The sequence below is a fragment of the Vigna unguiculata genome, chromosome 3 (genome assembly GCF_004118075.2).
Source record: "Vigna unguiculata cultivar IT97K-499-35 chromosome 3, ASM411807v1, whole genome shotgun sequence".
In the NCBI taxonomy this organism is placed as follows: domain Eukaryota; kingdom Viridiplantae; phylum Streptophyta; class Magnoliopsida; order Fabales; family Fabaceae; genus Vigna; species Vigna unguiculata.
The window spans coordinates 63,157,301-63,184,665 of record NC_040281.1 but is presented as its reverse complement, the minus strand read 5'-3'; the positions used below and the strand labels follow the sequence as shown (position 1 = coordinate 63,184,665).

At 32.1% G+C, this 27,365-nt stretch overlaps 5 protein-coding genes across 5 annotated transcripts; 2 read left to right on the top strand and 3 right to left on the bottom strand.

Moving 5' to 3' along the window:
• Positions 1-6,164: 6,164 nt before the first annotated feature.
• LOC114179930 (tubby-like F-box protein 3) lies at positions 6,165-8,797 on the top strand. The gene is made up of 5 exons (XM_028066439.1): positions 6,165-6,687; positions 7,020-7,107; positions 7,325-7,454; positions 7,544-7,723; positions 7,897-8,797. Exons 1-5 carry the CDS (start codon positions 6,469-6,471, stop codon positions 8,360-8,362), a joined length of 1,083 nt encoding a protein of 360 aa, XP_027922240.1. The 5' UTR covers positions 6,165-6,468; the 3' UTR covers positions 8,363-8,797.
• A 2,781-nt stretch (positions 8,798-11,578) lies between these two features.
• LOC114176842 (surfeit locus protein 6 homolog) lies at positions 11,579-13,164 on the bottom strand. Its single transcript, XM_028062023.1, has 2 exons — positions 13,063-13,164; positions 11,579-12,858 (listed from the first exon to the last, which is right to left on the bottom strand). The coding sequence occupies exon 2, from the start codon at positions 12,823-12,825 to the stop codon at positions 11,764-11,766; it is 1,062 nt and encodes a 353-aa protein (XP_027917824.1). The 5' UTR covers positions 12,826-12,858; positions 13,063-13,164; the 3' UTR covers positions 11,579-11,763.
• A 2,061-nt stretch (positions 13,165-15,225) lies between these two features.
• Positions 15,226-18,705, bottom strand: LOC114176841 (probable serine/threonine-protein kinase At1g54610). The gene is made up of 7 exons (XM_028062022.1): positions 17,672-18,705; positions 17,195-17,479; positions 16,761-17,078; positions 16,382-16,609; positions 16,148-16,248; positions 15,872-15,986; positions 15,226-15,745 (listed from the first exon to the last, which is right to left on the bottom strand). The coding sequence occupies exons 1-7, from the start codon at positions 17,978-17,980 to the stop codon at positions 15,455-15,457; spliced, it is 1,647 nt and encodes a 548-aa protein (XP_027917823.1). The 5' UTR covers positions 17,981-18,705; the 3' UTR covers positions 15,226-15,454.
• A 2,789-nt stretch (positions 18,706-21,494) lies between these two features.
• LOC114177750 lies at positions 21,495-24,495 on the top strand. The gene is made up of 4 exons (XM_028063257.1): positions 21,495-21,773; positions 21,869-22,027; positions 22,469-22,717; positions 23,975-24,495. The coding sequence occupies exons 1-4, from the start codon at positions 21,690-21,692 to the stop codon at positions 24,239-24,241; spliced, it is 759 nt and encodes a 252-aa protein (XP_027919058.1). The 5' UTR covers positions 21,495-21,689; the 3' UTR covers positions 24,242-24,495.
• Positions 24,496-24,925: 430 nt separating this feature from the next.
• Positions 24,926-26,689, bottom strand: LOC114177751 (CASP-like protein 1D1). The gene is made up of 3 exons (XM_028063258.1): positions 26,399-26,689; positions 25,472-25,598; positions 24,926-25,365 (listed from the first exon to the last, which is right to left on the bottom strand). Exons 1-3 carry the CDS (start codon positions 26,614-26,616, stop codon positions 25,141-25,143), a joined length of 570 nt encoding a protein of 189 aa, XP_027919059.1. The 5' UTR covers positions 26,617-26,689; the 3' UTR covers positions 24,926-25,140.
• Positions 26,690-27,365: the final 676 nt, after the last annotated feature.

The following is a 27,365-nucleotide window of genomic DNA, read 5'->3' as shown; positions in this document are numbered from 1 at the left end:
TGTCCAACTTAGAAACGACAATATACTTGTTTCGTTTAATCCTTTGTTAGAGGAATCTTCCAATATTTCATTTCTTCAAATAAATATTAAATCATGTGTACTATAAAGTATCATAAAATATCAACTTTATACTTTTTCATTCATAAAAGAAAAAACATCACAGCTCAAAGAGAAGAAAAAACAATAGATTAACATTTTTTTCCTTTTTAAATAAGCAAAAAGAGAAGCCTTTAGAAAAATCTGGTAACCATATTTGAAGTTTTGATAGATGCAAAAGGTGAGTGATGTGAGGGACATGTTGATTCCTCCACCAAAACATATACTCACCTTTGTTGTGCACACCAAATGTTTGTTTTATTTTCCCATTGACGGATTTGTGATAATTATGGTGTTGGGCGCATATGGTTTGTGAAACAACCAATCTTCTTTGGCCTTGGTTAGCTTAGCAAGGATGATTGCATCAACTCTTTTTGGTCAATCTATGAATCAACCTCTTTTAATCATGTTCCATCTTCTTTTCATTTTTATTTTCTCCACTCTAAGCACAAATTATGATCCTCACTTCCAAATTTTGTAGTTGAATATTTTCAAAAATTCTTTCAAATTTTGTCATATTGTTCCAAAGTTTTTCTAAGTTATATTAAATTGTTTTTTTATGAACAAATGCTTATTAACTAGTGAACACAAGAATAAATTGATTTGAAATTGTTTTACTTGTGATACTCAACTTTGTTATTTTCAGTGAGACATTAAGTTTAAATATTGTAAAGTATATCGCTTCCGCATTTATTTAAGTTTGTATCTCGCCTAAATCGTATTTAAAACGGAAAATTTTTCAAATCAAGTTTCGAAAGAGTTTCTTAAGAACTTTGTATTGTCGAACAATATTTCGCATGAACTGCTCTTTGGGTTGCTTCTGTTAGGAATTCAAGTGTGAGTCTAAGTCCTACATTGACCAGAAATGAGAAAGTAGAGCACTATATAAGAATCAAGACCCATAAACTCATTGTCTTAAGATTTTGGGTTGAGAGTGGTGTCGGTGTCTTATATGGTTAGGCTTCAGATCTCATTGGTGTTGTATCTTCCCAGTGATACACCCTCCTTATAAACCTAACAAGTAGTATCAGAGCCGATGGTTAATACCAACTCAGAGAGTGTAAATTCAGATGTAAACCTTAACTTTTGCATGGACTCATTTTTAACAATGAGATTAATTGTTTTTCCAATACATATAGAAATTATTATATAATCCTTAATATACAAAATTATATAACTCGTGATACTTCATAATTATATGATTATTAATGTTTTATAATCATCTAACCCCTAATATTTTTTAAGTATGCATCCTAATTAAATTGTCACCAAATCTTCTGGATCAAAATGCAGATTTTAGTGAGTATATATATATATATATATATATATATATATATATATTGTATATAAAAAAATTGACAAAATAAACTTTATTAGAAGTGATCCGTATAAATTTTGACATAAAAAAATTATTATACTTTCTGCAGTATAAAAAATGAATTAAAATTTTGAACATTCAATCGTGTTAAATATCTATTTTCAAAAAATTTAAGTTAGTTAAGTTTTTATGTATTTAATAACTGTGACATAATATTTTGTATAAAAGTAAATAATATTAATTATGTGAGTAGCAACTTAGGGATATTATTGAAATTTTATATTTTTATGTTTGAAGGAAATTATATATTATTTATATTTTTGTTGCTATTAAGTTTTCCAAACAATATACATCTTTTGTTGGACATATAAGGACATAGTAAATAATCATACTTGTTAGTGTATAGAAAGAAATCATTATTGTCTTTATATATTTGTAATTTGTTAGTTGAAAAAAAAAGGTAGATGAGATTCTTTTTTATCCTAATTGAATTGTTATTTTTAGACTAATATTACAATTCAAAAAATATGGAATAGTACACATTCTAGTGGGTGTCTTTTTTGTTTAGTGATTAATTAAAGTGCCAAAAAGTAAATATGAAATTAAAAACGGGGAAATAATGAGCAATAGTATAATTATATAGACTTCTGTTTTTTTATTGAATTCTTTTGTGTTGTCTTATGATAAACATTAAAATCATACAGTTTTGATTTTAAAGATAATTTTAATATATTTTAAAATTTTAAAATTATTATTATCAATATATTTTAAAAACACAAAAATAAACAACATAAAAAAAAATCAATAAAGAATTCTAACCACACCGAGAAGAAGTAGAATAAATTGATAATTTTATTAAAGAAAAAGTTGCTTCATTTTATTAGCTGTTACTTGTCTCCAGCTAGATATTAGCGTAATTTGAATATTAAGATTGTAAGTTTAAGGAACGTGTAGGCTAAATTGTTGTATGACAAAAAAATGTTAAAAGTTAGAACCTTTTGACTATATTCCGGATTCAACGTCATTAAGTTCCCTTGTTGCCGAAGCAACTCACACTTTTCGTTTTAACTTTTACTTTTAACACCACCTCATTTCAACAATGGTGAATAGACCTTTCTCAACCTTAGTAACCAAATTCTGAACTACTGTATCAACCTTAAGTTCACATTACTATTTTTATCCTTTACTTTATTTATTAATTTCATCTTTTGTCATTGTGTGAAAATCATATTTTATTACTGTGTTTACTATATTATTAATCTTGTTAAAACGGGCATGTCTTGAATATGCTCAATTTGTTATTAGTCTCTCTACCTTCTCTCTCTTCATCTTTAACTGCTAAAACTCTCTCTCAATGTAAAAGTTTATTCTTTTGCACTTTACTTTTTAAGTATGTTTTTCTTGTACATACATATTCGTATTTTGTTTTGTTTTTGGTATTCCATTAAAATTAATATTTTAATTGAATCAAAATACTAAAGAAAGTTAAATATGTTTTTGTCCCTTAATTTTGAATTAGTTTATTTTAAAATTTTAGATTAATTTAATCTTTCATCTTTTGAAATACGTAGATTTAATCATTTTAATCAAATTTTATTAGATTTATTTGATGTTTGTACGCATTTCAGATTGTATTTGAATTGTTTATATTGTTTAATGTTAAATTAAATATTATTATGAAATGCGCTTGAAATTTTAGATAAACTTAACAAAATTTGATTAAAAGAACTAAATCTACATATTTTAAAAAATTAATAATTAAATTAATTTAAAGTTTCAAAGTGTTCTAATTTCAAAATTTACGAGGTAGAAAAAATATTTAACCCCGCTAAAGAATATATGGATCCATTTGGGCCATGGTGTATAATAACGGTATTACTTGTTGATTAAGGGGTTTGCTATTCCACATCCTCACTTTTGTTTTATATCATTGCAACCAAAACCTTTTATTCTTTCGTAGCCGAAATAAATTTTCATAAATAATGCACGCATGTTTCCATCCACTTTTTTTTTCGTCAAAAAAAAAAAAACTCATATTTGTTGAACTTAAATATAAAAAACTAATTTATCCTGTTATTATTTTTGAAATATACTCATATTTAAATTTTACTATATATAATTAAAGGAAATTTAGAAAACATTTTCTTTTCTTTTTAAGAAATGAAAAGATTGAACGAACCTCATAAAAAAAATTAATTAGTATGAAATTAGGCATTTTTTTACTTACATTTAAGTTCAAAAAGTAGCACATATGATTTTTTTTATTATGTAATTAATTATAAATGTTTTATTTTAAAATCTATCTTTCAGAAGTAGAAAACTTATTTTACGAAAATATAACCCAACAAAAACATGTACGTAAATTGTATATGTGTACTGTGAAGTCAACTTCCTAAACCACAAAATAAACACGATTTCTTCAACGTGCTTTTGTAGAAAAAGGTATTCAAAAGTTGAGAAGGACTTAGCAAACTAGGGGTGTGGAAATAGTAATGAACTAGGCTGAAAAATAAAATAAACTTAAAGTTAAAAACAAGTATTGGGCTTAGGCCTATTTATGACCGAAGCTAACGCTAAACACACGTCAATGCAACGTTTTATATTAATTTTTTTTTCAAAAATGTATTGGCCAAAAAAAAGTGCATGTAATAAAAAGCTTAACAAAATCAGTGACATGAAAGTGTTACTCAAAAAAAGTTTATTCGTTCTATATACTTAAATTTTACTACGATAAAGGGTTTTCAAAATGTAAATACATTACAATTAAAATCCATAGGAAATGAATATTTTTATATAAACATTATTTTTACATTTATACTAAATAATTTTTATCGTGGTAAAAAAATTGTTCTAATTATTATTTTTAATTCAAAAATGAAAATCACAATTTGAAATATACTGAGCTTTTTATTTTTTAAATGATTATATTATTAATATAGACTCATTACAAGTTAGTTAATTTTGAATCGTTGGATTAAAGGTAAAGTTCAGTTATTTACAGATAATATTAATATCAATATTGTATCCAACGAACCCAGAAGCAGTTTCTTGAACCAATGATTTTGATATATGCAATTAATATCAAAAGTTCTTGAATTGACTTTTTCTGTTTGATGTGTGTGGAGCAGCCTTTTGTGGAAAGAAACAAAAGTGTGTGTGTCTCTTTGCCCTTTTTAATCCTCAAAATTAAATAAATTTTAAGTAATTTTAGCATATATTTTATATAAAATATTTTGATACATTGAGGTGTTTAATAGATTCTTTATTTTTATCTAAGTACATAATCTTTTGATTTTGCTACTAATAAAATAAATTGTTTGCTACTTCTGTTTTTTGTCCTTAACTAGTAGATACTTAAAATTTTGAATTTTTATATTTTTTCTTCAATTTCTTTTAAGATAATAGTCAACTTGTTCTTCAAAAGATAATTTACTTAATAAATTAAAAAAAATGAAGAAAATGAACGACTTTATCAATGAAAAAAAGAATAATTATTACATTATTCCGTTAACGATGAAAATAAAGGACAAAATACCTAAACTAAAAAAAAAGATAAAAAATGTTGAACGTAACTTTATGATGAGTTCAGAAGAAAAGATAAAAAAACTGATAATTATAACAATTTCTGTTAGTAAATTTTAAAGAATACAACATAATGATTCCTAGTGTAAATTATAGTAGAATTATGATGCCTTACAATGTACTTTTATATAGTCATTCACTTCAATATATAATGAATTTATATAAATAATTAATTGAGAAAAATAAATATTAATATGTTTTATTTGTAGTATGATAATAATAATTATAAACATTATAGTTGTAGCATAGAAATTTTAATTTTGTTAATGATTGAGATAATTGAATACACCAATCATGTTTAAGATATAGTTAGACATTAAATATAAAAATATTTTTCAAATAAATGAAACTAAATTATTTCTTACACCATTTTTCCTGAAAATAAGATGAAAAGGGTATAACATGTTATCATCATAGAAGTTGAATGTGAAGATGCTATGAGAAGATGGATGGAAGAAAATTATGCACCATAGACATACCATTCACAAATTTGAGTTTTCAAAATCATACTTATGCTTATGCAGAATAATTATATACCAATGTAGTTGATAATAGAATATATTTTTTCTCAAAAGATTGTGGAGAGAGAGAGAGAAACAATCCTATGTGCATGTTACTATTCATCTTCACTATTGCAATATTGTTCTTATGAATATGAATTTTTCTCATCACATTTTTGGATTCTATTACAATATCAACTATCATATATTGATTTCAATGTTCAATTATTAAATCTACCAAAATAATGATGTTATTTTTCTTATTATTGGTGTGAAAAGACATTAAATCTTATCACCACTTTATATATATATATATATATATATATATATATATATATATATATATATATAATATAAATCTTATCTTGACTTGCATGTAGATATTTTGGTGGTGCAATGTCTCTTGTAGTCTGAGATTCATTTTCTTGGTTCATTAAACAAAACTCAAATTTTCCAAATTTTGCTTTTGAATTATTTCAAATACTATTAATCAACATCCTATCTCAAAGCATATTTTCTAATCTCTAGCATTCAATTAATCTAAAATCATTTAATTTTTGAAATTAAACTAAAAGGAAAATTTAATTTGAGTTTTAGATTAATTTAATTTAAAATAACCTAAAAGCAAGTAACTATAGAGATTAAGTTTGGAAAAAACTGGAATTGTGCACTAGCTGGATCCAAATCTTGTATTCTCCTTCATATCTAATCAATCCACGACAATTGCTACAGTCAACAGTTCTTACCTTTTTCTTTGTGTTTTCTCTCTCTTTAACTAACAATAACTGGTAACCCTCTGGTCACATTCTGGAACAGACCAAACCAAAGAGGATTCAAGGTTTTCTCCACCAAAAAGTTATTTCTGTGGAAAAATGGCACTCCTCTCTCCTTAATCAACGGTCAAGCAATAACAGTGTGACCCATCATTGAAGTTGGAGTCTTTCCCCAAAAGGGGTGTGTGTGGTGGCTTCCATGGATGATGGGTTGGAGCAGAGTTGGTGGGCCAACATGCCCCACGAGCTTCTCAGAGAGGTCCTCCTCCGAATTGAGTCGTCGGAGGCCAAGTGGCCACGGCGGAGAACCGTGGTGGCTTGCGCCGGAGTGTGCCGCACCTGGAGGCTCATCATCAAGGAGATTGTCAAGCCACCTCAACTCTCTTCCAACATAACATTCCCCATCTCTCTCAAACAGGTTACTGCACAATGCTCTCCTTTTAAATTTCCTCAATTTCAGTTAGCTTTATTTATTTTCTTCAGGATTCACCATACTTGATCCAGAACCAATTGAAGTACTTGCTAATAAATATTAAAGCAGCATTAGTTAGTTTTAGGTTAGATCGAAACTTTTGATTGAGATTTGCAACTAGACACGTATGGTTATGTAAGAAATTTAAGATACAAAATACACATTTGTTCACTGATTTATGTGTTGGTTTTTTGAAAATTAGACTTGTCTTCCTTGTATTGTTATTTTTAAGTTGCAGTGTTTTAATATAACCTGAGTTGGTAAATACATTTTGGCAGCCTGGCCCAAGGGAACATCTACTTCAGTGCTTCATTAGGCGCAACAGTGGCACACAGACATATTATCTGTTTCTCAGTTTATCTAGTGGTTAGTGGTTGGTCAATAGTCGAAGCTTATTCTTGATTCACTTGTGCAAAGTTCTTAGTTAGTTTTGGAGGATAATATAATGTTTTATTTTTATTCTTTCTCAATTCATTGTTTAAAAAGGGGACATTATGCTCTCCTCCAAACTAACTTGGTTATATTTCTGATTCTGTGTGTGCTTTTGTATGTTCCTTTTGGCTACTATCTTTATCATTTGCAGCACTAGCTGATGATGGGAAGTTCCTTTTAGCTGCGCGAAAGTTCAGACGCCCAACCTGCACAGATTATATTATCTCCCTGGATGCAGATGATATGTCCAGGGAAAGTAATGCCTACATAGGGAAATTGAGGTGCACTCTTAATTAGGCGCTGTTTCCATTGTTGTTCTTTTTGGTTTCTAAGGGTGAAGACTAACCCATTTTCATTCACATTTGATAAGATCAAATTTTTTGGGAACCAAGTTCACAATCTACGATAGCCAACTGCCTCATGCAAGGGCAAAGATGACAAAAAGCTGCTCCACCAAGCTGGTGAATCCAAAACAAGTTTCACCTAAGGTCCCTATAGGCAACTACCCAGTTGCCCATGTCTCATATGAATTGAATGTATTAGGCTCCAGGTAAAGCTTTTTGTTTGCTTCTACACTTCTATGATTGTCCTTCATGTTTTTCTTTTTCTTGACAAACCTATAATGATTTGAGTTGTGGATGTTTCTGCTGAAAGCATATCAGCTAACTGAGTTTTTCTTATATACAAACTAAGCACTACTTACCACATTTTGATGCCAAGCAGGGGGCCAAGGAGGATGCATTGTGTCATTGATAGCATTCCTGCTTCTGCTATTGAACCAGAATGGGTAGCTCCTTCACAGACCAGTTATTCTGTTAGTAACATAGGTACTTCATTCCCATTTTTTCAGACAAACTCAACTCATATGGAAAACTCCATATCTGGAGAGCAGAACAATAAAACAGATGACGTTCTAGTGTTGAGAAATAAGGCTGCCAGGTGGCATGAGCAGATGCAGTGTTGGTGCTTAAACTTTCATGGGCGAGTGACGGTTGCTTCAGTCAAAAACTTTCAGCTGGCTGCTTTGCCAGTAAATGGACATGCTGAACCACAAGAGGATGATGTCATCCTCCAATTTGGAAAAGTTGGGAAGGACTTGTTTACAATGGATTACCGATACCCTATCTCAGCATTTCAGGCATTTGCAATCTGCCTCAGCAGCTTTGCTACCACGGTTGCTTGTGAATGATGCATGTTTGAAGCATCTTTGGACAGGTATTGATCTCCAAGCTCAATATTCTAAAATTAGAACATAGCTTGGACAAGAAATGGATAAAGGGAAAGCTAGAGAAGGTAGAGCGTGTTTGCAACAGCCTAACTGGTTGCTCATTGAGAAGAATAGCAATTGTTGCTGTATGAATTAGCTTAGATTAGCGAATTAGATTTTTTTTTTCCTTCCTTCTATTAATCATGTGACCACATTGTTGCTGTATAAGTGTGTTTCCAGCTATGTTGATAAATTTGCTTATTCAAAGCCTTAGCGGTCCATTTAGAATACTTGGCATTGATAAGCACATTTCCTTCTGATACTGTGTTGATTCTGTGTGTATTTTTTTTTATTGTAACTTTCATATTTGCTTCTTTCATCGTGTTGGCTTTCATTCAAGCGTGGCCTTTGTAGCAGTATGATGTCAGTAGATGATGGCTTGATGGGAATAATCTGACAAAACTGTTTCCTAAGGTAATTTGAAATTTAGATAATCGTCAGCTGAAATACTAGGGTGGTTAAGCGGATGTGTGGGTTTGTATTTTTCTGAGAATTTTTTTGACTCATTTGTATAACATCTTCAATATTTGTATCTAGTTCCCTGTTGTGTGCGTATATGTTTTATTCTTTAACAGCTTTACCTTTCATTTGTTTCTAGTTCCCTACAAGTGCAAAAAAGACATGCTCTTGAATCGAAGAGGCTACACTGTCAACAACTGAAATAATGTTTACAAATGCATTTTATTGATTCCTCACAACAATCACTTCTTGTAGCGTAATTTAATACAAAGCAGGACACGGTTTGAGTTAGGTAAAACCACACTTAACTATGGAAGATCTTGAAGCTTTTCAACCAAATGACATCACATTTTGAATAAGTAACATTTTTAAAATACAAAATGAATTAAGAGTCATGCTATTGACGTCTTGTAAATTTTGACGAATTTAAAAGTGACCGATGAAATTTTCACCCGACCCTGCAGGAGGGAAGAGGGATAAAGAACAGTCACAATGGATTCCATGACACCAGAAAGTATCTTAGGTTTAGGTTTAGATAATGATATTTTAACTCATCTTTTTAATTTATGTTTAACTCATTACTTCAATCATTAAATAATTTATTTTGATTTTTTTTAATGTAATAATTTAATAGTGATTGAAGTGATAGGTTAAAAATGAGTAAAAAAAAATAGATTAAAGTATCATTATCCGAATTTTGTCTTCTTTATCATTAACATTTGAATCTACTCATATTTGGTTTTGCATAATTTGAAGTTTTTGAATTTGACTTTATTACAAAACGTGGATCCAAGTATCTACTGATACTTGGTTAATGCTAAATTTAAAAACATTTAACCTCTACCGTTCGCACATTTCATCGGATTAAATAATGAAGATTTCGCTACAGCCTACATGTCTTTATTAAATTAACTTTCACGAGTATTTAAAAAAAATGTACAGTTAACAATTAAAGTTTACTGAATTTTACACGATTTATACCAATAACTCAAACGTGTTTCTGAGCTTGCATTAGAAACTGATTCATTACTAAATAATCTTCAAAGTAACAACCTCCAAAGGCAAGACACCACCAACTTAACTTCTTATGCTCGACAATAAAAAGGGGTGCATGATTCCTGGTTTGTTTGGTGAACTTCACAGTAGATTATGCCATTGCATGTATGTCAGAGCAGTGAGAATGCATGTGGAGTTTCTAAAACAATTGATCTAGTGCCAGAAGAAAAAGGAAAACTGGTTGTGTATGCTAAATTGTTTAAGGAAATTATCTTATAATGAGAATGATTCGTCGGGAAACAAAATAAAACAAAAAATTGTAGAAGTAAAAAAGTTTACCCCTGGTCTTTGCTTTCTTTTCCCCCTAGCCAAGAACAGTTATCTGAAAATATATCTGTTCCAATAAGATAAGAAGCATTACTCATAGTAACGCAATTAAAAATCCTAGCAATTTTCCTGGTTCTCTTGACTCCATGATTGAAAAGCAGACCCCATGTCAAAATAAATAACTTAGCCACATAAAGGGCTTGAAAACTCTTCTTAGACCATAAACAAAATACAAAACCTTCTTAGACAAAAGATTCCTTTCAGTAAAAAAAGAGAATAACAGAATTTCAACAAAATGAGAAAAAGATTGAAACATAAAAGCAGAATTTCAACAAAATGAGAAGAATATGATTTAGATTCTCTGCTGGAATTTTTTGTACTGTTCCTCTAAGTCCAGATTCTCTACTAGTTTTTTTGGTGCTGGTTGGTATTTTAAATATCTTTTTAATATATTTTAAAACATCAAAATTAGTGGTAATTAGTGTATTATGAAGACACAGTAGAAGAACAAAATTTAGATTCTCAGCTGGAATTTTTTTGTGTTGTTCCTCTATTGTATCTTCATAATACACTAATTACCACTAATTTTGACGTTTTAAAATATATTAAAAAAGATATTTAAAATATCAACATTGTAATTTTAATGCTCAACAAAGGACAACACCAAAAAAATCAGTAGAGAATCTGGACCCATGAGAATAAGATTGAAACTCAAAATTGACCACCAAGGCAAAGCCAAATACGCTTCATTTCTCAATTGTTACAGACATATATTGTATGCCTGTTGAAGGAGGAGTTTTACATGCAACACACAAGATGAAATATAAGAGGTATCTATGAATGCATTAGCACCACATGGAATCAACTTTCCCACCGCCCACTCAGGAATACCAGATGATTGAATATGGAGATAATTAAATATGCCCAAGTATGATTAACTTATAACCACCTAACAAATAAGAAAAATATTTTTTCAATCTCATTGTTCCTGGGAATAACCAAAGATAACTTACAAACACATTCTAAGCAAACTAGAACACAACTGTATTAGTAATTTTTTACGGTGCTCCTTAAACCTTCAGTTGTGCAATCCTTAAAATGCTGTAAAGCTAAAGGAACCGCCAGATGCACAGAGCAATGCATATACCCTAATCTTTGTCAACAAAGTTTTTCTCTGTTCCTATCCAAACAAAGGAGACTTCTTTGAATTTAATACAAATTTGAGACAACAACTGGTACACTGAGGGTCTTCGAGAGCAACATCTCATTAGATATTTCTCTCTTTTAACACAAAACTTGCAACCCAGTAGTAATAAACACTAGTTGCAAGTGCAAGCAATTTGTCAGAATATGGTATGCCTATGTAAATAACAATAGAAAATAAAAGATGTTTCATTTCAAGAAATATTATAAAGCATACAGAAATTGATAGTTGCACCTTTTTCCAGCCCTTGAATTGTCATTCTCTAACACTAATTCTTCCAAAGCTAGAAAACAATGATGTGAAGAAAAGGCACAAATCAATAAACTTCAAAATCATGTTAGGTGGCACCACCATCATTCATAAAACCTTCTTTGCGACCTTCGAATCCTGGTCGCATAAGCTTTTTCTCTCTTTTGGCAATCTTTCGCATTTTCTTCTCATGAATCCTGGCAGCTATATTATCTGACCTTTTCTTCTGTTTCTCTGCCTTCAATTGGTCCCTTGTTTGAACTCTATCTTTCCATTTCTCTGAATTCTTCTGCTGCTTCTTCTTCTCCTTTTTAATGCTTTTCTGCAGCAGTTTGGGATCATCGTGAACCTTAACCCCTGACGCTCTATCCATGGCTGCTTTCCACGATTGCTTCTTGGCAAAAACTTCGGCCTTCTCAGGATCATTCTTCTTCACTTCCTCCAACTTCTTAGCCCTTTCAAGTTCCTTATGCTTTGAAAGTTTCCTCTTCTTCTTCCCAAGCATTTCCTCATTCTGAAGTTTGACATGGCCAAACACAAGCTCCTTGGAAGCCTCTGCAGCATCCTTCTTCACTTTCTCCACCAACTCACCACTCACATTGTCACCCTTCTCAGTTTCATCATCCCTCTTACGTTTAAGGTCCGTATATCCTCTCCTTGCATTCCTCTCATCCCTCTTCTTCTCCGAATTCCCAAGGTTACGACCCGCCCGAAACTCTTCAAGTTTGCGATGAAGCCTTTGCCGAAGCTCTTCATAAGTCACAGACCGATCATCTCCTTCCAATCCAGATACAATAGGTTTAGCCACTGCTTCCTCCTGCTCTTCATCACTGTCATCCACCTTCTCTTTTCCCAAGCTTTCCTTGAGAAGGTCGAGGGTAGTTGCAGAGGGTTTTTCAGGGTCCAAACGGTCCCTTCGAGACTTCTTGATATTCTCTTTAGTCTCTTTCTTCAACTCAGCCTTTGCAACCTTGCTGAGACCCTGAAACCATGGCTTCTCTTTATCATCAGTAGGCAGATAAAACTTGGCGGGAATCAATTCAATCAACTTGTCAAAGAAAAGGGCATGCTCGTGTATCACACACCCCAAATCTTCAACAACTCCACCACTCTCTGCCCCAACACCACCCTTTTGTTTTTTGTTCTTCATCTTCGTCGCTCACCTTGTAACCCTAAAACCTAACTGCAATAACATCGAAGATTAATACAACCTAATTTAAAAAATGTAGTCTTTTTCGTTTAATTAGAATCAAATAGTTCAACAATGACGATACAACAAATAAAAATCGGTTGAACTAAACTGAATTTGAAAACAAAAATGAAAAAAAAAAATGGCCTCAACAAACTGAATCAGAAAACAAAACAAATGCAATTCACTAGAACTTACCTGGAAGATGTGTTCTCAAATTAGGGTTGTCAGGGACGACAAAATATGTTAAAAAGACTACCTGGTTAGGTATTTATATTTTGTCCAAAAAGGCCCATTTTAACTGGGAAGATTGTTTGAATTGATAGTATATATATATATATATATATATATATATATATATATATATATATATATATATATATATATATATATATATAAACAAGATTTAAGGATTTAAGGTTTTTAATTATATTTTTAATTTATGATTAGTGAATTTAGTTTATGATATACAAGAAATATGCACTTAATCATGACTATTTTTTATTTGAAACCAAACATTTATAATATTATATGAGAAACTAATATTTAAAAAGTTTATGAAAATTATTTTGTAATTTTGAAATCTAAGATAATAAAACAATTGATTATTTTATATTTATGTGATAAATAAATAATATTTTATTACTTATAATATAAGTTTGTTTAAATGTTTTTTAAATGATTAAAATAATAAAAATAATGAGATCAAAAGGTAATTATTAAATTAAATATTACTTAAATAAATTATTATTTAATTTATATTTCAAAGACTTTCCTCTCGTCAAATGTTATAAATGATTAGAAGTATCACCTTAAAAAAAATTTAACCATGATAAAATACAATATATATATATATATATATATATATATATATATATATATATATATATATATATATATATATTTTATGATGTAAAAATGAAAAAAAAAAAAAATAAATAATAGTAAGTGAATATGAAGATCTTCGTGATATATTATTAACTTAATTTTAACATAAAATATAAAAAAAAACGTAGTTAATTCAAATTAAATTTTATCAAATTAATTTTACATATCAAAATGAATTCAATCATTTTAATCTAATTTTACATAAATGAACATTGGACTAATCTTCAAGATAACAAAGTAACATGTTTATTGAAAGATATATTAGGTATTACAGACGAGTAGGGTGGCAATTAGGGTCTGGTCCGTCGGGCGGGTCGCAGACCCGTAAAAAAATATGCAGGGCGGGCCAGGTAGCGAGTTCGCACGAGCGGTCCCGCAAGCTCGTATAAAAAAACTTGCACTTGTCTATATTAATTACTTTTTTTATGAATTATTGCATTAATGTTTCAAATTCTTATATAACTAGAGAAGACAAGTATTATGTATTTTTTAATGTGCTAAAATTTAAAGAATACATTGTGTATGTCATAGTATGAATATGAATATGATGAAAATGTTGAATTATCAATTTATCATCCAACTCTCCAAAGTCTTTACTTCTTAAAGTTTCCTAATTTTTAAACATTGAAAGTTTTATAATAAAAATGAAAAAAAAAAACAGACCAACATGCGGACATGGATCCGCAAGCAAAGTGCGAGACGGGACAGGCCAGTGATTGCAGTCCGCATAAATTGTGCGGGCGGAGTGGGCCAGTCCGCGATGTGCAGGCCTTATACGGCCAGAGCCTAAATTATCATCCCTATACACATCAAGATTTGAAAAGGATTGTCACAAAAAGTAGAATATTGTGAACAAATAAAAAAATATCCTATCAAATAATTTCTCTTACGCCAAATAATAATTAAAATTTTCTATTTCATTTATTATCAATTTATTTCAACCTTTTTCATAAATAAAAAACATTGGAAAGTTTATGAATATTTTACTCAGAGTCTAAACACTAAGTTCTTTATTTTCTTTTCTTAAAACAATCCTTCAATATTAGATAGTCGTTAAAGATATATTACTTATAATAAATACTTAATAAAATGGTATTTTTTTTCATATTTCAAATCATTTTTAATGATTTTATTTTATTGTGACGAGTATGTAAAAATTAAAAGTCGAATTAATTTTTTTTTAATTTACAGTAAAGTTACATATTTTAAATGATTTTCCTGTTACCAGTAGATGTTAAAGTACATTATATTGAATTTTAGTACTTTATAGAATAAAGAAAATTGACTATGAATTCTGTCAGGTTCAAATGAGAGGCTTCTGCTTAAAAAAAAATGAGTCTTTGACAAAAATATTTTTGACAAAAGTTGACAAACTTTCTATAAATAGGATTAAAATAAATAAATTTTGTATTTTTTAATAAGAATGAAGTAATAAAAATAGTACTTTTTTACCTTATTGAGTAAAAAAAAGGCTATAAATGAAAATTCCGTATAAAATTCAGCATAATTAACATGCGACCATTATGTATGTATGATCATTATACAAGATAGGGAAGAAACCCTTGATCATTGAGGAAGATAAAATATGTTGTAGCTCTCAGAAGCACTTTTGCAGCTTCACCACCAAACACCAATGCTTGTGAAAAATAATTGGTGTTCTATTGCAAATTCTCAAATTATTTGTAATACTCTTTGACAGCATCTATCTATAAGACCCATTTTTTGAATGTGTGCGCCCATTCCCTGCCATGTTCTTCTTTCTTCTGGGTGGTGCATCCACACTAGTTTCCACTAAGGGACCAGACCAGGTCTGGATATTTGATTTTGGATATGATAAGTTTGTGGAACTAAATGGAACATCATCAGAAGGATCAAAAATTGGATCCATGTGATGTGAAGAACCCAAAGGGTACCCTACACTTCCATCTTCATGAGGAGGAGGAAACTTTTCACTCTTGCTCTTCGCATTTGCGTGTGTTACCAGTCGCCATTTCTGTAATAACACTTAAATCATTACTACACCATTCACACACAAAACTAAACTCTCATATCAACCAACCACATTGCATGTATCACTATTCACCAACACAAAAACTATCTGCATAAATAAATTACATACATCAATATTTGCTTGCAACTCAGCATTGGTATCTGGAATTGGAATTCCCCTCCCACCTCTACCACGTGGACGTGATTTCTTTACACCAGCATTACTTTTGTTAGCAGCTCTCAATCTACAGTTATGGAAAAACAACTTGATCAGATTTCTATGCAAACAAGAGTTCAAAAGATAATTGAGAGTTTCAGCTATAAGTTAGAAAAAACTTGATCTTCAGTATTTAAATATATTGATGAAATCTTAGTTATGACAACTAAAGCAATTTAAGTTATCCACCTTCTAGCTTCTTCATCCCGCAGTTTTGTATCCATCTCCTTGCTGGGAGGATATTTTGGAAGGCTAGAGGGTTCACAGGCATAAGGTTTTGTAGTGAAAAACTGCAAAACAGAAGCAATTAACATTAGTCTTAGATGTAGCAATCCTATACTGTATATATATTTTAAGAAAATAGCAGAAAGAAGTGATTTCACTTCACAGGATTAGCTAGCCAGTGATAAAATTGTATCTTACTTCACTATGTAATGCAGCTGTGGCAGTTTTGCGTTGAGCTGGATCGATTGCAAGAAGGGTCTCAATCAGTGGCAGGGATGATGCTGGGAAATTCTTAAATGTCTCTTCTATGCACCTCTTGTATGATTGTCTGGGCTTAAAAATGGTAGCATGTGGCAGCTTTGATTTTTTCCAATATTCATCAGAAGGAGAACCACAAAGCTTAAATATCTTATGCAGCTGCTCCACCTATGAAGCAGATGGATATGTATCAGCAAACCTCACAGCATGAGCAACAAACTCTTGCACACCATTTAGCAAAGTGAAAAAGTCTCTCATGTTCTTGAAAGGTTCTCCAAGAGAAATTATGAAATGCAATGAATCATTCAAAGATTATTACCTCGGTTCGACCAGGCATAATAGGCTTGCCAGCCAATAATTCAGCAAGAATGCAGCCAGCACTCCATAGATCCACTCCTACATCATAATCGGTGGCTCCAAGAAGAAGCTCTGGAGGTCGATACCATAAGGTAACCACCCTGCTTGTCATAGGGTGCCTTTGATTAGGATCAAAGAACGAAGCTAATCCAAAATCAGCAATCCTAAGAATTCCTTCATTGTCAATAAGAAGGTTTGAACCCTTTATATCACGATGCAGCACATTCCGGTTGTGACAGTGTTCCAGTCCAGAAAGTAGCTGATGCATATAGCATTTAACCTAAAACACCCACCCAGATATGATCAAGAAAAGATGTTCCAAATCAGAAGCAGAAGACTGATTTGAATCATAAATTTCAACCAACCCCAGTTCTAGATTTTACAATATGCAAATACCTGAGACTCTGTGAACTTTACTGTTGGACTTGTAGCAAGTCCAGCCAAATCATGATCCATGTATTCAAACACAAGGTACAAACTGCATGACATCCTTGAAGTCACTAAACCTTCCAGTTTCACAACGTTGGGATGATCCAGATGGCGCAGAATAAGGATCTCTCTGGCCATGAATTTCACACTCTCCGGCTCTAAATTGTCAAAGCGAACCTTCTTTAGGGCAACAATTTTCCCTGTCAAAGTGTCCTTCGCTTTGTAAACATTGCTATATGTACCTTGTCCAATCTGATGGAAAAATAGTACAAAAAAGCCAGTTATAGACCAGATATTTGTTAACTTTACAAGTTTCAATCAATAACTTACACGATAACAGAAAAACCCAAATCACAGAGAATTCTTATTGTTAGATGTTGCTTCTTACATTTGAAAACAAAACAACATAAGCAATAAAATCGTCAAATTTGAAATCAAAACAACCTTATTCAGCTTTTCAAAAGTGTCGGCTCTTCTAGGGATCAAGCCATTAATAGCTTCCCCGGCAACCTTGGAGAGCCACGAGGGCCACCCTGCAGCTACTTGCTCACCATGTACATGGTTAGGTGGATTGCTTAACCTCGGATTCGGCTTCGAAGATCGTCTTCTCTCAACTTTTGAGGGCTTGTTCTTTTCCTCTTCTCCACCCTCCTTCACATTCCCACCGTTCTGAACAGCACCCTCTTCTTCTGCGCTTTCAACTTTCACTTCCTCTCTCCTCTTCGACGCTCCTTTCCCAAACACACACCCCATGTCTCAAAACACTCATTTACTCAACCCCGTCTTTTCTTCTTCTTCTTTTTCCCCTTCCTCCACCTCACATTCCCTCACTTGCCACAACACCATTTTCCCTCATTTTTCTTGCAATTCAAAACGCCACAGCGAATGAGACTCAAGCCCTAATAGTAGTTTCCCCCCCACCAATCTCAAAAAGCTGAAAGGGGGGTTTTGAGTTTCAACCAAAGGAATGAGCAAATGTAAATTCAAAAGACCCTAACTTTTCCAGACAAAAGTGAGAATGCAATGATTTGGTGTCACCCCACAAGTTGCAATGCAGTCAAAGAAAATGAGCTTATATCAGTCAGACATGCACAGCAGAAAAGAAAAAGCAGAAAAAAAAAACAGTAAAATATGACCAGCTTTTCCCCCACTAGCGAAGTTCCTTTGTTCTTGCTGCTGTTCCTGCTATGTTCTCGGAAGTGGGGTTTTTTTTTTTTTTTTTTTTCTTGTTAACCCTTTTAAAGTGTATGTGGATATGGATGGATACTGAGTTAGATCAAGGTTGTAAAAAACAGTAAAATCTAGGAGTTTGGAGCATTCCAGATTCAAAGATTAATGTACACAAAATAATGTCTCGGAAAGTAGAAATTGAGATAAAATAATAATGTGCGGGGAGGATCTGCTATGCTTTTTCCCACTTCATTCTCACTCACAACGTTGCAGTGTCTACTACATTCGGATTTTTGCAGCACTGGGTTTGTATCCACTAAGGAAACTTCCATGGAAAAACAATAGAGAGAAAAAATCAAAGACACGTGCCTTGGACACATTTAATTATTTACTATGCTTGATCAACGACCACAGTGAAGTTTTTATTAATTTTAACATGAAAAAAAATATGATTGGTTGAGTTGGTTGAATAGTACGGTGGGTCCTATATGTTCTATCAACTAAACTAACTTTACCTGATCATGGCTTCCTTCTTTGGCTATTGCATATTTACTTGCTTTGCTTTTTTCGTTGGAAAAAGAAAGAAAAGTTGCTCATTCACATTGAAAGTGAACACAATGCAATTAATAGCTATCGCAATATAGAAATAAAACTTTAATTCTAGTTCATGTATACAATGATAAAAACACCACACAATAACGAAAATAGAACAATATTACATGCATTACATCAAAATTGGTTGATTTCTTTAACATGCATCTTATTGTCAAAGGAGACAGTTGGCTTGAATCGTACTTTCTCTGCTGGTTTGGTTCTTAGTCATTGGTGATAAATGCGTACTTTATTACGCTCTCTGGTCCCGTTTGGACCTTTTGTTTGTGCTAACGTTGGAACTTTGTCGGGTTCTCAAAAATCATGTAAAAACAAAGTATTTTTAAATAATGCGAAAATTAATATATGGTTAAATAATTAAAACTAAAGTAAATGAAAAAAAAAAACAAAAAGTTAAGTAGGAAAAGATAGATATGAAGAAAATTGTGTGGTGCATGGCAATGGCATATATGGGGAATTTTGTGAGCCACACTCATGGATGGGATAAAATGGTAAGAAATGTGGTGAGTGTTATTGCTTTACATTATAGTAACCCAGTGAGTATTTTATTGGCAAAGGACAGGTAGAAGAAAACAAGGTGGTTAAGATAGGTGAGCATAAATTGACCTTAGGCATTTTAATTTGGCAGCTTCAATTATATATGTGTGTGTTACATAAATGATGAGATAGATTAGGCAGCAACATTTTCTAAAAGTGAGAAAATTTGGTTAGTTGGAGATGGAATCAAAACTGTACCTAGTACTGAGGTAACATGATTGGGAACCTGCAAACAACTATGTTTAGTTGTTGTTTGTCTGCTATCACAGAATGAACTTCATATATTAATTTGGTGACTTCTTTTCATCTCTTTTCTGGTGCGTGGGAGTTAAGTTTTCTAGACAAATTTACATTTCTTCAGGGTTTTTGCATTTTTCTTGAGGGTTTTGTTTTTGTGTGTATTATTAAGTCTCCAATAAATTGATATTAACTAATTTTGTTTCTCTACACTGTTAGATTTGTTTCTAAATTTACTCTAACTGCCCAGAAAATCTCTCCCTTGGTTAGTTGGAAAGCTAATTAATGTATTAATTTCCAAGCCCCCGATTAGTAATTAATTTATGCAAGATTGTTGACAGGTCTCCATATTCAATAAAAGCAAAGGGTATAATATGAGATTTTAGGTTATTTTTAAAAGATATAGTTTTTGCAGAAAATGAGCAGTGTAGCAAAAGATTCTAAAGAAGAGTAAGAGTGTTTTACATATTTTGCAATGTTTTCTACAACTATAGTGTTTGAGAAAAAAAATAGAAGTTAAAAAAACTTCTTTAGAATTCTTCCACTAGTTGTCATTTTTATTTTTAGAAAAGAATGTTTTGGAATTAAAAAGAAAAGTATTTTTTTATTTTTTTCATTAATAAAATTATATTATTGCTTATTTATTTAATTTAATTACGAGTTTATTTATTTATTTATTCTAATATCTAACTCAGTTGTTGTATGGTTCTATTTTCTATAAACCATTCTCAGGTGTGGGTGCCATTAGTGTCTGCAGGCTTCAAAAAGAAAGTATAGTTTGGTTTTGACATTTCTTGTTCCAAGCCTCAGAAAACAGAAAATAGAAACTTTCCTTTCACGTCTTTTTTCTATCAAACTTTCAAACTACGCGAATTGCATATTAGTTTGTAAGAGAGCAAAATCAGAACTACAAAATAGAATGGGTTTAGGAGATATGCAAGGCCCAAACAAGGGCCCAGTTCCAAGCTACACTCACAAATTTTTCATAAACAAAAATTGATTTAATATCATTTAAGTCAATAGCTTAGGTAGGTTTTATTTGGGTTATGATTATCAATTTTTTAAGCATCATTATTATGTAGTCAGAAACTTTAATGATCTTTACATCTAGAAACATAATTTGACTTATATTTAGTGCTTTAAAAGAAACATAATTTTCAACCAAAATTTGTGAAGAGATAAGAGGTAGAGACCTACACTCCACTCCATCACCCACGTGACCAAAACAACATATGCTCTTCTACGCTTCTTCTCTCTCATACTCAAATTCATGCTTATCTCTCTACTACTCTAAAATTGAACAATACACACACTTATTTGTTTTTATTTTTTCAATAATAATAAATTTGGATGAAATCAAGTTTGGTTTTATTCAACAAGTGTAAATTTTAAAGGTTGCATTACTTTTGAGAGTTGTGTGGATTTAGATTGAATTTTATGAACAACCAACACATAATGAATTTTGAACTGTGTAAGTAAAATTAGTACAAAAAATATATTAAAAGTTTAGAACACACTTAAATTGTATTAAAAAAACCAACTTTAAGGAGAATGCATGAAGATTCTTGAAGGAAATAAACTTGAACACGTATATTTTTTTTCAACTGTCTAACTAAACATAAAAAAAAAAATATTATTACCACTTTTGCTGTTACACGCCATTTTTTTCTGAACAAATTTAATACAGTGGCAACGTCCTTAATTTTATGTTTTCTAGGAAAAAACAAAGAAAAAAAAAACAGAGATAGATCAGAGAAGCCGTGGATTCACTCTCGCCATGTGATAGGTGTTGGTTGAACTTGGACAAAGGATGTCATTCCCCTTTTTGTCCTTTTCATTGTACCATTAAATCATCACTGCAATCGCCGAATAAGCATAACACTGTTCATTCTATTTGCAATTTCAAATGCACAAAGGAAGATCAGATTCTTTCTCCATCTTCAGTTCCCTTCCTGAAGATGTTGTCCTCAAAATTGCTTCGCTGCTTCAGGTTCCCTATTACACTTTTTATTCTGATCACGAATTTCGATTTGTACTTGACCCTTTTGTTTCGTTTTCAATTTGGTGCAAAAAAACCCAAAAAAGGTGAGGGATTTGTGTGCCTTAGGTTGTTGTTCGAGGTTCTGGAGGGAACTCTGCTTCTCGGATTGCATTTGGGAGTCTCTTGTCAGAAACAGATGGCCCTTACTCTCTTCCTTCCATTTCCCTTCCTCTTCTACTCTCACTCATTCTCCCAATTTCAAGGTATTCACTGATTCTCCTCTTTTTGGAGGAACACCCTATTTGTTTTTCAACCTTAATCGATCAAAGTTTGGTACTTCTCTTTATTGGTTTCTGAATTGGGACTCTGGGTATCGAAGCCTTGAATTTGTTATTTATTTCTTCTGTGTTCAACTTTTTTGTTAACTTCGTTGGAAGGAATTTTGTCCCCTGCGATTGAATTGAGTAAATAGAACATGCATCAGTAAAAAAAAAAAAAATGTACACCATCAACGAAATACTAATTGTCAGGAACTGTACTTGTATTGATATTTGCTAGTTACCTCAGAAGGTATCATAGCATGGTGTAAAAGCCTTTTACATTGTCACTCTGTAGAAATTAATCTCCATTGAATTATGGTTACATGGTGGTGAGATTTGATGCTTGGATGTGTGGTAATTTTTTGTTTGGAAATTGGGTTGCAGAAGTGGAGGAAATTGTATTTGGATAGGCACGTCGAATTGGGAGTGAGAGCAAGGTCTGTTGTGAAGTTTGTGGAAGCTTGCTCACCTTCTGAATCACTTGAGGTTGGGGACCATTTGAAAGCTGTTGACACCCTGATTGGTACGAGCTTTGGGTTTGAAGACGTGCAAAGGTTCTTGTTCGACCCTCAAATGAATGTGCTCATTAACTTGGTTGGGGTACACTATTGCCTCACAACCCTTGGGATTCGGGTATTCCCATTCTTTGACACACTATTTTGATTTTTTTTTGGGTCATGCTGACTAGTATCCGAGTTAAGGAATCAATAATGAGGACTTTGTTTGCATAATCAAGAAAAATTGAAATAAATATTTCTCCATAAATTAAAATTAGTTTACATGTTAGCTAATTTGCACAAACTCTCATATAGTTCTCTAAATTTTTATTTTTTAATTTTTGCATCTAAGTTAATTTTATTTTATAGAAAGACTTGTTTCATTTTCTCCTTTTATTTTTTTCTTCTAAAAGTATTGATGAAGATGTTTGTCCAAATAGATACTAGAAAAGCTTTGACTGCAAGCTACATTGGAACTCACACACAGGGTAATGCACCTTAATTTTCCTTGTCCTTTTATGGAGTTTAACTACATAGACTCCTGTTTGAGATCCAGCACATTTTAAATTCCTTTCAGAACAATACTGCTTCATCATTGGTTAACTTGGTTTCACTTGGTAAAAATTTGGATGTGTACTTTTACTATGCACGGGTTTATCAAACTGTACCTTTGGCATATTGGCACTGGTATATATGCTACTTTTATTCGATGAAAGTGTGCAACTAGAAAACAAAAATAAATATGGTTTGACATTTGCCAAATGTGAATCTGAATTACTGTTTGATTGCATTAATTGAGTTTATTCAAGTTTATCTAATGTAATCATCGTAGCAAAATTTACTGTACTTGTTTAATTCAGCACATTTAATTAAGACAGTTAGTTTTTGTTTCCTTAAAGCTTCAGTTTTTTCGTGCCAATTCATAATCTTTGGTCAATCAAATAAAATATCTTTATCAGTTTTATGTAGGGTAATAATATCAAACAATGATTAGGAAAAAAAATCCCTGCACACATTCTCAAAATAATATCAGACATTTGTTGCTTTGTTCCCAAGTTTGCATCTTTAAAACCTTTAGAAATAAGTGGTGTCTTTTTCATCTCTTATCTGTTTCTTTTTCTTTTCAATTTCATTCCTACTATTTATTCTTTGATCCTTCCTTAGAGAAATAAACAGGATAAAGGTGAACAATGATCTGTAATGTACATTTTCCACTTCTCATCCCAAGAAGGCTTTTACCTGGAAGTTGTTATATATAAGATAGTGCATTGCGTAGAATATTTAATTGAATAGATGTCTGCCTCATAGTTACGTGAACTTCGTTCATGTGAAATCTTTTGAAGGACTTGACCATAGTGGTATGTATTTAATCTGTAAGTGTCTTGAATGGCAGGGTGATAATCTTGTAGAAACTCTTCGGACTCATGAGATCTCAGATCGGCGTGTCTGCGTCAGGTGGTGGAAAGTTGGTAGATGGTTCTATGGCTTCCGTATGAGGGATGAAACACATTCTCGGTGGGTTTCTTTGGCAGATTTGGCAGCAGAAGATGATGAGGATGTTTTGGGAGTGCTTCGCCGAGGTACTATTCATGAGGTTTTACGTGTTCAAATCTCTGTGATTGGTCGCACATCAACACATTGGTCCCACATATTGGAATAGAAATTTATAGGGAGATCACCTAAGGCAGTGATAGCTATCGGTAATTCAGTTTCATTGTGTATAGTTTGTTTTCAAACTCTGTTGTCGTAATACATACATAGAATGTCATCAAAGATAACACAATAACAAGTTCAATATGCTTATTGGCATATTTGAACTCCGAATCTTGTTGTATATAACTAAGAATTCACAAACTTGATTTATGTCAGCACGTATAAAATAAATAAAAAAAAAAGGCTTGAAGGTTTCGGTAACGTTACTTGTTGCGCTGATTTAGTAGTTTTGTTGTTGTAAACAGATACTGCAAATTAGACCTTTCATTTCATGTGAATTATTCTCAAGCTGATTCTGATAACTGACCACAAAACCGGTCCTTTTAATGCTTGGACAGAACCTTCATGCACCGTTAACATATTCTCTTTATTCTTGGTTATTAGATTTTAGTTAGTATACTTTCACAGTATTAGAAGATAAACTGAACTGGTAGTGTTTTATTCGTTGTAGCAAATGCTACAGCTTGCGTAGGGAAAATGCTCGTTTTGTGGTTGAGAAGTGTTAATCCTTAGTAATTGCAGCATTGGCTTCTAATTCCAATGAAATTACTCATTTATGGTACGAATATACTTAAAGTCTTTAATGCATCAGTAACATGATATTCTATTTGTATTTTTGTGGGAGAATGTATAATGAAAATTTTGAAATCATTTAATAGCACGAATGTCATGTAAAGTAATACAACTAAGTCCTCAAGGGGAAACACTGATTTACAAAATAATCAACACAAATGAAGCAACACATAAACTCTTAACAATTGCTGAGCACACTAACTTTATAAACAATGCAACTATAAATGAAGGCGTGAATAAATGCGCAGAATGCACGATCCATGTTCTTTCCATCTACTTGGGAACTCTACTATGAAGGCTGTAAGCTGAAATCCAGATGAGCAAGACTGTCACAACGCTTCCAAACAAAGCCACTGCTACGGAGGCACCAACATGTCTGCAGAATTTATCATAAACATTGCAAATTTTGTTCCAGTTCACATGTTTGTTTCCCTTCAAACCCACATATGCTACACCCCCAGCTGTGCCTGTTGCTGAGGCTATTATCCCCAATATAAGCTGCAAAGAAGCATGGTCATTCAATCTTTTGTTATGCTTTGATATATATAAATGAAAGCAAGCAAGTTTGTACAGATGAAGAAAAATGGTTTATTGGATTAATTACCGCATCCCATAAGATAAAGTGGAGGAGCAACTTTGCTCTAACTGCTGGATTTTTAATGGCATAGAGTGATGCAAAAGTTGTGATGATACTGTAAAGGCCTGCAACGGACAAAGCAGCCACAAAGTACCTGCATATATGTACACATTACGTGTCAAATTGCAGCTCCATAATAGCAAGAGGTATTAAGAAGACTTGTCTGAAAAAAAGTATCCATGAGAATAAGCCAATATGTACTAATAAATAAGCTGTATATGCAGACGGAAGACTTTTGATTTATAAATGCAATAAAAGAATGCCTAAAGATCCTGACATCATGCATCATGGATGACTTTGACTCATGCTTATTATAGCTTGGAACTCGTCTAATTTTAGGTGCTACATTAAGTAACAAAACGAGTACAAAAAACTAAGATAAAGCTTGAAAATTCCATGTTTGTTCGTTCACAAAGAAAAATACCAATTTCCCTTGGAAACACTGTCATACGGTGATATCAAATAGTAGATAAAATTTCAACGTTTTAAAGTACGCCAACAAGGAAGTCAACAATTCCCCACCAACCATTTCAGATAACACCGAAGAAAATCAGCAAGTTCGTCCGAAAAGGTTTTCTGACAATACTTTTGAAAATACGATGAAAAAAAGAATGAAAGCAAAACCTTAAAATGGGACAAAAATAATACACAGATAGCGTTGCTTCCTCCTTTGAAACCCCATCTAATGGCTGAAACATCGGAACCTGTATGTCTTTTTGTCGTTTACATCTAATTAAGGAAGGTAGAAACAACTGTGTCTACCAATTTCTGGCTAGAAACATAAGCACAAGCTTGGATACCCCTACATATACATCCCTATTTAACTAACTCTCATAAAGTTAAGGACTTTAATTTTTATCACATATAAGGAAAGGTTGATGAGCTAAAACTTACACAAAGGCTGGTGAGTATCTGAACTTGGCTGGCCGAGGCATGGGAAGAAACTTAGTTTCATTACCAGTGACAATCACCACAACAGACACCAATGATGCTGCAAACAACAAAAACCTTAGGATAACATCAAACTTAAACAAATCAACACCAGCATGTGGTTGAGCTGATGAAGTTGGTCTGCTGTATTCAGTGTCTACAGGTTTGTCCGTAGAAGCCATGTTGGTTTGCAAGATAGCTTGGTAACTTGGTTTTTCTGATAAGGATATGGTAGAACAATGATATTATGCAGATATATATATATATATAGGTGGATAGGGACTCGAGGGAAAGGCAATGAAAGCAGAAAAGTTTAAAAACAATGAGTTGGAGTTTCCTGCACGTTAGAGTTGGTTTGAACAGTTGCTTGTTAGTTGGTGTGGACGTGTGATTGTGAAGAGCCTCACACAGCTCATGGTCTATGTTAGAATATTTTATATATGTGGGAAATCTCAAGCTTTTCATATGGAAAATCAATATCACAATGTATACACTTTGTTTCAAACTACAGACAGATCTTTCTGGTTGGCAGCAAAATAACTTGCTTATATTTGTAATCTTAGATTCTGATTTTGTTTGTATTATTATATTTTTGATTTGTCCACACTGCATGGACAATTTGAGTGTTACATTGGTTGGTAATTTCTGGTTGGAGGATAAGAACTAATTGTCTTAAGTGACATCATGCACAACATGTACAAATCAATCATTTTGGTTTCACCCTAATCATGATTTTGACTAGTTTCCAGAATCAAAGTTGCAGTTATAGAATAGATTTTGATTTCACCCTAATTATTATAAATAGACAGTTACTATAGTAATTGAGTTTGAGACAAACACTTTTACACAAAGCCAGCACCACAATAATTTGGTGATAAAACAAAGAGATAAAGAATGACTAGACATCACAATCCCTGAAACATTAATTAAA